The 12626-nt window shown below is 37.4% G+C and overlaps 1 protein-coding gene and 1 pseudogene across 1 annotated transcript; both read right to left on the bottom strand.

Moving 5' to 3' along the window:
* Nucleotides 1–392: 392 nt before the first annotated feature.
* On the bottom strand, nt 393–1376 carry LOC107637644 (putative CCR4-associated factor 1 homolog 11 pseudogene; annotated as a pseudogene).
* Nucleotides 1377–6490: 5114 nt separating this feature from the next.
* On the bottom strand, nt 6491–11419 carry LOC148566822 (uncharacterized). The gene is made up of 3 exons (XM_088484447.1): nt 10667–11419; nt 7812–10621; nt 6491–7382 (listed from the first exon to the last, which is right to left on the bottom strand). The coding sequence occupies exons 1-3, from the start codon at nt 11417–11419 to the stop codon at nt 6491–6493; spliced, it is 4455 nt and encodes a 1484-aa protein (XP_088340573.1).
* Nucleotides 11420–12626: the final 1207 nt, after the last annotated feature.

Raw genomic sequence — 12626 nt, 5'->3', positions numbered from 1 at the left:
ATTAAAATGAAAAAGAAAATTAATTAAGAAAATAATTATGTTATTTTTTATGTATTTCTATTACACAAAATAATCTTCTTTAAAAAAATGATAAATTTTCGAGTAATTATACTTTCTTTTTTAATAAACCAAATTAGGATTAGCAAGCATACCAGGAGGGAAAAAAATAGAAAAAAGTATGTTTTAATTTACGTTTAAGAAAAGGTTTTCAAAACTAAAACAACGGCAACATGTTTAGCGATGGCGCAACAACGCCTCATTGTTTACACGAACCAGTTAAGCTCAATAGAATTTCTTTTGAAGCTTAGAATTTGTTTGATATGAAGACTACTTCAAATTCGAGTTACAGTAGAAGTAAAGAACAATAATTTTATAAATCAAATAAGATAATTTTATAAACCAAATAAGATATTCGCAAAGGAATTGATGTTCAAACAATCTTGCTCGTCACAATCATCAGCAGTAAAATAAAAATCCCTAAGTTTGAAAAAAGTCTGAAGAGTCAACAAACTATCCGAACCGGCTTGATGACTATTCCCAGCAACACGATCAACCTTCAAACTCTTCGCCAATTTCTCTAACCCACCGACATTGATTCCTCTGCAAAACTTAATCATGTGCTTCATATCATAAACACTAGACCCGAATAATTCAGAGACAACAACCTTAAAAACATCAAGATCATTGGGCAATTTCCTTCCAGTGAGAACCTTAACCATGTACCCAAAATCATAGGAACTATGAAAAGTGACCCAAGTCAGATTCAGCCTACTAAACATGAATCTTGATCTCAGAAACAATCTTCTAAAGGCACCAATTGGGATCCCCTCTTCCTTAATCTTGGCGAAATCGATTCCTTGTTCTGCGAGTAACTGGATTGCGTCCGGATTATGATGGTCCTGGTGGACGTCGAAGCCTTTGAAATTGAATTCCCAGACGTAGCAAGAATCGGTGCCAAGGTCGGGTAAGTGGCCGGCATAATTGGAGAGGGCGAGACCCAACTGAATGAGTTTCAGAGAATCGACATTGGCCTTTACGAGTTTGTAAGTGTAGGAAGGTGGAAGCTTTGAGTAGTGGCAGTTCTTCTCAGACACATGGATGAATCCTGGGAACTCTGTGTCAAAGGCAACATGGCAGTAACAGGGAAGAATCTGTTCAAGGAGAGCGAACTCAGATTCAAGATTTGACGCCCAAACTTGACGAACAACCACGGGTTTGGTGCTACGATCCATTGATCAAGAAAAGGAGCTTTCTTTGTGGTGGTGATTTTCTTTGTTGGTCAGGTGTTGTTATTGGTGAGTTATAAATTGCACCTGGCTAGATGAGGTGAATGAAACACCCCTTAACTCTGACACCTGTTTGAGTATTGCGGTCAAATCTTTTGATGCTTTTCAGTTTTATTCTGTGAAGTGTCCTATATTATTTAGTGGCCTCTATAATATATTAATATTTAATATTTGCGTTATAGTCCAGTTTTGGACAGATGGGCCTCCACTCTAGTGTTGATTTTAATGGGTCTGCAAACTTTAAAAAATTGCCAAACAAAAATTAGAAAGATTGAAAATTTTAAAACCAATCCACAACCATCACGGACTGATCCAAATCTGCAAAATAGTATAGTGCATCTAAATTATAGAATAATATGCTTTGTAAATATAAGGTGTCTAATTTAGTTATTTGTTATATTCTTATATTTTAACGTATTACATCTAAATATTATTTTATAATTGAATCATTGTCACTTTCTACAAAAGTAAATTTATAAAATGAAATATTTTTTGAGCAAATAAATAATGCTTATTTTAAATTTGTAAATTAATTTTGCTATAACTGCACACTATCACAGTAAATAATATTAAGAAAAAAAAACTATCTTAAATTTGTGAAATCTTAAATTTGTGAAATCTTCAATATAGTTTGCACAACTACATAATCTCTTTTGTAATGTTGCAATAAATAATATTAACCTGACCTACCCTAAACATAAATTTTCTTCTGTTTTAAACTTTTAATCATTTTTTTAATTAACTCTTATTAATAACTAAATAAAATTAAAACAGATTTCATAGTGGTTTTTTTTTTTTTGGTCAAGAGTAAATTGTTATTTATTTCAGACTTACTCAGTTCGGGTCAATTCCAATAGAAATTTTTATTTTAAAGTCCAAATCCAGTTATAAACAAAAAAAAAAAATCTGTCACCCCAAGTCCCCAACTACTAAAATGCCCAAGTCAAAACTACTCAAAGGCCAATTCACAAGAAAACAAATATTTATAAATTTCTACCTGTACATATAACTATTATATTTTCACCCAAAATGTTCAGGCAGAATTGTAATTACAATAAAACTGGTTCTACTTATCTGCAGGTCAGGAATAACACCTCATTCATACACCCTGGTAACAAACAAACCATGGGACCAACTTTCCATCACGCTACTCACTTAACTCAATTAAAATAAACAGCAGCACTTCAGTTCTTCTGCTACAATTCAATTGTATTTGAATTTTTAGTTATAAAAATATTTATTTTAAAGTTATAGTATTTAAATAAATTATTAAAAAATAATAATATTTTTATACAAAATAATAAATATTAAAATAATAATGATAATAAATATCTTTTAATAAAATTTTAATTTACAATAATTTTAATGATAATACCAAAAAATATATTGTGTAGTTAGTATTTGGTATTTTATTATGTATGATATAATAGGTGAAAATAGAAAATAAATATAAAATGTGTGTTATGTATATTGTTGTTGGTTTTTATTTTTGCTACTTTTACTAGAATTCTCTCCTCCTTTATTCAGATCGAAAACTTATTGTAACAACTATAAAAAAAATAGCAAATTATATAAAAGTAAAACCACAAGTGAAAAAATATAATTGAAACTAAGATTTTATACTATACAATATTAAATATAAATTTAATAATAAAAATAGAGTGGTAGAATGATAAGAAAAATATATGGAAGGGACATATATATCAGGTGGTTCAAATAAAACATTATGTGAAAATAGTGATAAAAAGTCAGTATTTTTAATAAATAAAATATTTTTTACAAATTGTGTCAAAGGCAACATGACAGTAACAGAAAAAAAATCTATTCAATAAAAACAAACTCAGATTCAAGATTTGATGTGCAGATTTAACGAAATTTTGTGTCAAAGACAACATGACAGTAACAAAAAAATCTATTCAATAAAAACGAACTCAGATTCAAGGTTTGATGTCCAGACTTGAGGAACCACTCCGAATTTGATGCTAGAATCTATTGATCAAGAAAACAATGAACAAATCTCTTTTTGCTATTGGGGCTGTGATTTTCTTTGTTGGTCGGGTGTTGTTACTATGTTGCTAAAATTTAAATTTTCTTTTTTTTTTTTTTCTGTCCTGAATCTAAAGGGGCTCTCTTAATAGTATATTAACATTATCAATATTTCTGTTTGTTCTTGTCTGACTATTCCGAAGTATAGCTCGTCCTCTGATAAGGTCGGTGGACTCCTAGAGTGAACCAAGGTATACGTCGGCAGTGGATGAACGGCGAGGGTGGGTACCTGCAAAGGCACTCCGACGCTCAAGTTAGTATAAAGTGGATAATAAATCTTACTTGGGAAAAGTGACATACCTCCCTTAGCTTTCTCGTCCGCTTTATATCTAGCGAAAAAGGTCGACCGTTTTTGTTAGGTTGTAACGCCTAGGAAGAGGATTAATTGTGAATCCGACGTTATTGTTTTAAGGCTGTTTATGGTCATTTACGAAATCGTCGGTTACGATTGGGTCTTTGGCGTTACCGAGCTATAACTTGTAACCGATATTTATTGGTCATATCACAGCCCCCAAGCTTGACCTAACTTTGAAGAGATATGTTGAGCTTTATAATAGGCGAGTTATAGCTCGGTACGCTATGCCCCCAGGTCAGTATATCTCTTTTAAAGTTACTAATAGGTAACTGAAGAGACTGGTTACTGTAATTATTACCCAAGTCTCGAGAGATGTAAAACTTTTAATTATTATTTTCTCTAGATAGGTGCAAGTTCCAAGACTTAGTTCTAACCGTTGGTAGTGTGCTTCATTCAATGGTGTTGATTTTCATCATAGATTGAAAAGATTTAAGTAACTGAACGGTTTAGCATTTTGCTTCTTGCAGTGCACTGGAGATTGTAATTTCAGAAGCTTTAAAACACTATGAGCACCAGAGGTTAGTAACATTCCCCTTTCTTTCATCTTATCTTTACTTCCCTCCTTCTGAGTTCATCAAAAACAATGAGTGAGAAGAAAGTAAAATCGTTGCCCAAGTTTGAGGACGACGAGTCGTACGACTGGGTTGATGATGATGTCAAAATAAGGGCTTCTTTGTTTGCTGATAAGGATAGTGTTAATGAAGTTAATGTAGCTAGGATAGTAAAACCTGGTTTTCGCTTGGAATTACTGCCATGCAACCGCTCTGATCGTATTTTTCATAGGAAAAAGGACTTCGAAAACTTGTTTATGTATAGTTGTGTGCTAGAAGAATTGAGGGTTCGACTCCCATTTAGTCAGTTTGAATGTGACATTCTGAAACAATTGAACTGTGCTCCATCACAGGTTCATCCTAATGGCTGGGCGTTCATAAAGTGTTTCCAGATTTTGATGAAATTTCTGGAAATTAAACCGGATTTGGAGCTGTCTTTTCATTATTTCAAGCCAAAGGGGTATGGAAGGGATTGTGGGTAAACTTAAACAGCACACCTGGTTTCTCTGTTTTCAAATTATATAAATCTTCCTTCAAAGATTTTAAGGAAATGTTTTTAAAAGTGAAGTCAGTGGATGAGGATTTTCCATTTTACCTAGATGAACACCTTGGGGAAAAATTCCCCTTGTATTGGTGTTGTCAACCACAACACATCTTAGGTCCTGAACTGATATCTAGCCGGAACGAGTGTATTATATCTTTTCTGATTGAAATGGTAGCTAAGGGGGGATTGATGTCTGTGTCGGAGTTGCTTCCTTGGGAAGATAATAAGTCGGCTGTGATAGATTACTTTGGTGAGGTCATCGAGGTATATTTTGTTTTGGGTTGCTTTTGATTGAATAACTATTCTTCTGATAATACTATGTTTGTTTTTGTGACAGCTGGAAAGTTTCCGGGAGTATCGGCTTCTACACTTAGAGCTCGGTTCAAATCTAAGAATTTTGAGGGTTCATCCTCGAATGCTGAAAAAATGGATGTTGGGGGTGAAGTTGACCAGCCCCCACCGAGAAAGAAAGAGATTGTGTTTAAAAAAAGAAAAACATAGATGACTGTTACTACAGGGGAACAGGGTAAAGAAGGTGTTATTCAACTTGACGACCTATCCAGTTTTAGTGCAAAACAGGATAAGCTTCACATTTTCGATAATGATGGAGATGGATCATCTGTTTGGGATCGTGGGTTTCCGTTCAACGTCGTTGCAGACGAGGTTGTCCAAAGTTTTTCAGACATAGCTCGGGTGGAAGAAGTCGGGGATGTTGGAGTTGATCAGTTTCTTCAGGTGAGCTTATCCTAATCACTCATCTGGATCAAATATCTATATTGTAAATTTTTATAAAGTTGAATTTGTAATTTCAGGTGTTGGGTTTTTGATTGGCCTGTATTGGCCGTAGCCAAGAGAAAAGGCACAAGAAAATGGTTACTGAGGCTGCACAGGGTGCTGTTTTAAAGGAGCAACTGTCTTCCAAGGAATTAGCCTTAACTGAATTAAAGAAAAATGTTTCTGACTTGGAAAAGGAACTGAAAGTTGAGAAAGAGAGTCGTGAGAAGGTGGCCGAGCTATTAACAAAGAAAGATACTAATCTTGAAGACATAAACAAGCGAGTTATCGAGCTAACCGTACAAATGAAGGAATTTGAAGCAAGTAGAGAGGGTGACATTCTTGATGCCTTTGCTGAAGGCTTTGAACGTGCTGTGACCCAGGTAAAGTTTCTTATGCCTGATGGTGACTTTACACCTATGGACCCGAGTAAGGTGGTTCGGGATGGTCAGCTTGTAGATGATGAAGAAGTAATCGAAGAAGGTGGTGATAATTTAGTTAATTAGTTGTTTTACGTAATTTAGTTAACTAGTTGTTTTACGTAAGGGATCTGCGTAATTAGGTTTTGGATGATCCTAATTACTTTGTCTGATACCCGTCAAAGGGGTTTATGAACTGTATTTTGAGGATTTATCTGTTTAGTCTGTTAACAGGAGTAATTTGTGATGTGATGACAAATTTCCCCATGATATTTATTGGCAAATTGAAGCTGAGGTTAGTTAAAAGGAACATGCTAAAAATGTTATAAATGTAGTTAAGTTTTATTCAAAGCAGTACCTTAAAAACTTAATTCAGGCAGGCTAGCCTCGTTAAAACCTCCTTGAGCAAAACCCTTTTGGAAAAAATCTCAAGTGAGGAAAAAGAGTACTAGCATTCTGCTTTGTCTTAACTGAAATATTTCTTTAAAGAACTGACATTCCATGAACTTGGGAGTCTAGTACCATCCAATTGCTCTAGTCTGTAAGCTCCTCTTCCGAGGACTTCGAGTATGCGATAGGGGCCGTCCCATGCTGCCGCAAGCTTTCCATGGGAAGATGGTCGGCGAGCTCTCTGCTTGTGTTCGCAAGGATTGTTGTGAAATTTCCAAGGAAATCATTGCCTCAGACCCATATACCAAGCGGAATGGGGTTTCTTTAGTGGATGTGTGTACTGTAGTGTTGTATGACCACAATACTTCTGGAACCAGCTCAGCCCAGAGTCCCTTGGCTTCGTCGAGCTTTTTCCTCAAAGCGTGCAAGAGGACCTTGTTAGCGGCTTCAGCCAAACCATTAGATTGTGGGTGTTCCACAGATGAGAAGTGCTGGTTTATCTTTAGATTCTGCAAAAAATCTTTAAAATTATGGTCGGTAAACTGCCGACCATTGTCAGTGATAATATGGCTGGGAATTCCAAATCGGCATATGATATATTTCCAAACAAAGGATATCATCTGGGAGGATGTTATTCTTGCCAAGGGTTGTGCTTCAATCCACTTGCTGAAATAATCAATAGCAACTACCAAATACTTCATCTGTCTAGGTGCAGTGGGGAATGGGCTGAGGATATCGATCCCCCACTGGTTAAATGGCCAACTTATTACTGACTGATGAAGTTGCTCGGCTGGAATGTTGATGATCGGCGCGTGCTTTTGACATCGGTCGCAAGTTCTGACCTTCTTGCTGCTATCCTCCCACAGAGTCCGCCAATAAAAACCAGCTCGAAGTATTGTCTGTGCCAGGCTTCTTGCCCCCGAGTGTATCCCACAGATTTCTTTATGAGCCTCGGCTAACACAAGGTCGGCCTCATGCCTGTCCAAGCATTTCAAAAGTGGTCGGGAGTATCCCCGCCTATATAAAACATTATTCATTAATGTGAAGAAAGAGGCTTGTCGTCGGAATCTTTTCTTATCTGAGATGTCATCTGGGACAGAGCCATCTTTTAGGTACTGTATATAAGGTAGCTTCCAACTTTATTCACTTAAAGTGCTTAAAATGCTAATAGTATGTATGCTCGGCTTATCTAAAGTCGATTGCAGCAGTGTCGCTGTGTGTGCTTGTGTAATGGCTAACTTTGATAGGATGTCAGCCCTATTATTCTGATCTCTGGGGATGTGGTGAATTTCTACTTTTGAAAAGCTGCTTATCAACTTTTGAACAATGTCTAAATATTTTAATAAAATTTGATCTTTAGTTTGAAAAACCTGATTTACTTGTTGGACCACTAATAAGGAATCACAATAGACTTTTAAGCTGGTAATGTGTAAATCAATGGCTAACCTGAGCCCAGCGATGACGGCTTCGTATTCGGCCTGGTTATTACTTGCTGTAAAGGAGAACCAAAGAGAATGCTCGAGGATTATGCCCTCAGAACTTTCTAATAATATTCCTGCCCCTGACCCCTGGGGGTTTGAAGCTCCATCCACAAACAAGTTCCAATCCGAGTTTTCTTCTTCCAGACATGGCTGGGTAAGTTCCGCCACAAAATCGGCTAAGTGCTGGGACTTGACGGATCCTCTCGGTTGGTATTGAATATCAAATTCTGAAAGCTCAATGGCCCATTTGATTAGTCTGCCTGCTAATTCTGGTTTTGAGATGATCTGCCGAAGAGGTTGTTCGGTTCTGACGATGATAGTGTGCCCCTGGAAATATGGTCGGAGTTGTCTCGAGGAGAAAACCAAGGCCAATGCGAGCTTTTCCAACCTCGGGTAACGAAGCTCGGCGCCTTGCAGTGACTTACTTACAAAATAGATCGGTTGTTGACCTTTCTCTGTTTCTGTTACAAGGACAGAACTAATTGCAACATCAGTAATAGACAAGTATATATATAATGGCTCATTGGTCTTTGGCTTTTGTAAAACAGGAGGTTTCGAAAGGAATTGTTTTAAATTTTGAAATGCAGTTTCATAGCTTTCAGTCCATTCAAAATGTTTTGTGCTCTTTTTTAAACATTGGAAAAAACTAAAAGACTTTAATGCCAAACATGGTAGAAATCTTGATAAAGCCGCGAGCCGCCCTGTTAGCCGTTGAACCTCCTTTAGTGTCGTTGGACTTTTCATATCAAGTATCGCCTGACATTTTTCGGGGTTTGCTTCAATTCCTCGGCTGGTGAGGATGAATCTGAGGAATTTTCCTCCGCGGACACCGAAAGCACACTTTTCAGGATTCAATCTCATATTATATCGCCGGATTTGCCCAAAAATCTTGGTTAGGTCGTGGATATGAGATTTGCCAACCATGGTTTTGGCGACCATGTCGTCCACATAAACTTTGATATTCCGACCTATCTGGTTCTCGAAGACCTTATTCATTAGTCGCTGATATGTTGCTCCTGCATTCTTTAAACCAAAAGGCATAACATTATAGCAGTGATTACCATATTCAGTTATGAAGGCGGTTTTCTCTTGATCAGATGGATGCATGAGAATTTGGTTATAACCAGAATATGCATCCATAAAACTTAATAAACCATAACCACAAGAGTTGTCAACTAAATTATCAATGCAAGGTAAAGGATAAGCATCTTTAGGACATGCCTTATTTATGTCAGTGAAATCGACGCACATGCACCACTTACCGTTACTCTTTTTTACCATAACAACATTGGCGAGCCATGTTGTGAACCTGATTTCGCGGATGAAGTTAACAGTAATGAGCTTTTTAACCTCGGCAAGGCATGCAAGGCGTTTCTCTGTCCCGAGATTTCTCTTCTTTTGTGAGATTGGGCGAGCTTCTGAATTAATTGCCAATTTGTGCGTAATAACAAATGGATCTATTCCGGGCATATCTGCAGGGGTCCAAGCAAATAAGTCGGCATTCTCACGCAGAAATCTTACGAGTGATTCTCTTTCCTCCGTACTGGTCAATGTTCCTACAAAGGTGAATTTCATGGGATCTTCGGTTAGGGGGGCCTTTGTTAAGTCCTCATTTGGCATAGGTCGATCTTCAAAATCGGCTCTTGGATCTATTTCTGTCAATCTCGGCTGGTCGGGTTGTATGGAGTTGACCTGTGCCATGTTGCTCCTTTTGATGGGCTTCAAGCTTGTGTTATAGCATTGCCGAGCTTCATGGAGGTCGCTGTGGATGGTTGCCACTAAATTATCCTGCACAGGGAACTTAACACAAAGGTGAACTGTAGACACAATTGCTGCGAATTTATTTAAAAATGGTCTACCTAATATAAGATTATAAGAACTAAAACAGTCGACAACAAGATATTGAATGTCTTGTGTCTTAAATAATGGTTGCTCACCGAGTGTGGTTTGTAACCACACGGAACCCAGAATGGGGACTCGCTCCCCTGAAAATCCGACCAAGTCTCCATGGTATGGTTGCAAAATGTTGTTACTTAGCTTCATTTTTTCAAACGTGGTAAAGAATAACACATCGGCACTACTTCCCGGATCGAGAAGTACTTTGCGGACTATTAAATCTCCCAACTGAACAGAAATTACCACTGGATCGTCATAATTAGCATCGGTATGATTAAAGTCGGTTGAACGGAAAGTCATTTCTGGGAAATCTTGAATCGACTGAGGAACCTTAGGGGCATCTGTAACTGCCAACATGGCCCTATAAGTTCTTTTTCGGGCCGAGCTTGTATGTCCGCCTCCCGCATATCCTCCTAAAATACAATTGATAATTCCTCTGGGTTGGGCTGGTGCCATATCTTTTTCCTTTGATGAGGGGCTTGCTGCTGAGGGGTCGGAAGCCGAGGTTACATTCTTCTGCATGCGTCCTGTGATAAACTTGTCGAGGTGACCTTGTCTTGCGAGGCGTTCGAGGAGATCTTTAGCGATCACACATTCATCGGTTGTGTGCCCGTGTTTCTGATGAAAAGTGCAATATTTGGATTTATCGACAGTTTTGGACTTCGGGTAAGCGTCGGCCTTACGAGGAGGTTTGATTAATTTGGAGTTGAGTATTTCTTTGATAATGTCATCCCTCTTTGCGTTGAACTGTGTGTATGACTCATAGCGGGGAACGGGCTTAAAGGCTTTCTTACTATCCCGAGGTTTATCATCATCCTTGACAGTAGCTGATTTTTCTGCTTTGCGGGCTTGCCGAAGTTCTTCAACATCTATCTGTCCCTTGACTTTTTCGCGAAATTATGCCAAGATTTTCGGTTTGCTCACAGCGATTGTCTCTTGGAATTTGCCCGGACGAAGGCCGCTTTTAATGGCATGGAGATGGACCTCAGGGTGAAGGTCGGGGATTCTCATGGCAACTTTTGTAAAACGGGTAATATAATCCTTTAGGCTTTCTTGTGGGCCTTGTTTGATGGTTGTCAGGTAGTCAGAATCATGCAGGTATATTGCGGATGTTGCAAAGTGATCCTCAAACTGCTTCGCCAATTCCTGAAAACGCGATATTGAATCTGCAGGCAAAGAGCAAAACCAGTCAAGTGCAGGACCATCTAAAAAGGATGGAAAACAACGATATAAAATAGGGTCGGATGCACCGTTAACGATCATAATAGATCGAAATTTTTTAATATGCTGCTTCGGATCTCCTAACCCATCATATGGGGTTAAAGTCGTTGGCAGAGTGAATTGTCTGAAGAGTTGAAAATTCATTATGTCGGCCGTAAATGGGCCAGCGGAATTGTCGCGCTCTTCTTCCTCAGCGTCTGGTTGGGCTTCTTCGGTTCGATGGGCCTCCTCCTCTTCCCGCTGAGGTGTTTCGGAAACATGGGTCGGTATTGATTGACGCTCATGATTTTCCTCTCGGTTATGATGATCATTATTGTGCTCTAGCCGAGCATTAACCAGTTGTGCAATTTGATCCTGCATTCTTTGATTCTCCTCCGCCATTCGTTGATTTGCTTGTTGAAGTTCGGTCACCATCCGTAGGAGCTCGGATGAGGTGGGGGGAGGAGCATCAGCCATGAATGTATTTTAAGGGTATTTTGGGACCTTTGCGAATGATATTTGAAGATTATTCGGCCCCACGGTGGGCGCCAAATGTTCTTGCCTGACTATTCCGAAGTATAGCTCGTCCTCTAATAAGGTCGGTGGACTCCTAGAGTGAACCAAAGTATACGTCGGCAGTGGATGAACGGCGAGGGTGCGTACCTACAAAGGCACTCTGACGCTCAAGTTAGTATAAAGTGGATAATAAATCTTACTTGGGAAAAGTGACATACCTCCCTTAACTTTCTCGTCTGCTTTATATCTAGCGGAAAAGGTCGGCTGTTTTTGTTAAGTTGTAACGCCTAGGAAGAGGATTAATTGTAAATCCGACGTTATTGTTTTAAGGCTGTTTATGGTCATTTACGAAATCGTCAGTTACGATTGGATCTTTGGCGTTACCGAACTATAACTTGTAACCGATGTTTATTGGTCATATCACTGTTATTTTCATTCCTGAAATTATATAACACGCGTCTCACCTACATTGCTCCATGCAGGTTCTTCATGTGAGAAAAAAAAAGTTTTCTAAGCATAGCATTAGCCAAAATCAAATCCTTAAAAATAAATGAAATTTGAAAAATATGCGGACAAAGGAAAAAAAAATCTTATGATGATCTTATTTATTTTTCCCTATTTTATTACACTTTTTTATTTTTTAATTTTCTTCAAAATAATAACTCATACCTTACTGCCTATAGTTAATATGTATTTGAATTTCTATTTTGAGGTTCAGATAATTATCGAATAAAACTTTTTTTTATTCTTCATCATGATTTTTTTTTTTTTATTTAAAATGTCCTAGAGAATTACTATAAACAATACTAAACTATCTTAGTAATATTAACATATTAAAATTGAGAACAGATGAACTCAGAGTTGTTACTGTAATCAATGATATTAGGATTAGTGTTTATGATGTACACCTTAAAATTTAAATGAAATGGTTTAATTAATTTGAAAAATCAGGGCTCGTAATAAATTAAATTTAAGAATTATTAAATTTATGATTTTATAATAGGTTGTGTAAGATAAAATATCTTTTAATTTACTGATTAAATAGTATGCTTTTGCAATAGAGAAGTGCATTAAGTTATATCTCTTACATTTTATATTTACGTGTAGCTTTTTTTCTAAATTTAAGTGAAGTAAATAGTTTGCCTTAAGGTGATATTCTGATAAAGAT

The sequence above is a fragment of the Arachis ipaensis genome, chromosome B4 (assembly GCF_059453495.1).
Source record: "Arachis ipaensis isolate K30076 ecotype BB chromosome B4, ASM5945349v1, whole genome shotgun sequence".
Classification (NCBI taxonomy): Eukaryota; Viridiplantae; Streptophyta; class Magnoliopsida; order Fabales; family Fabaceae; genus Arachis; species Arachis ipaensis.
Note: the sequence above shows the minus strand (reverse complement) of the source record. Positions and strands in the feature narration are given on the sequence as shown.

Excerpts from the sequence above, each read along its gene's own strand:
- LOC148566822 (XM_088484447.1), bottom strand. The coding sequence starts at position 11,419 with ATGGCTGATGCTCCTCCCCCCACCTCATCCGAGCTCCTACGGATGGTG. Across the intron at positions 10,622-10,666 it reads AATTCCAAGAGACAATCGCT|GGACAGATAGATGTTGAAGA; the intron begins GTGAGCAAACCG and ends GAAAAAGTCAAG. Across the intron at positions 7,383-7,811 it reads GCCGTCATCGCTGGGCTCAG|GCGGGGATACTCCCGACCAC; the intron begins GTTAGCCATTGA and ends TGTTTTATATAG.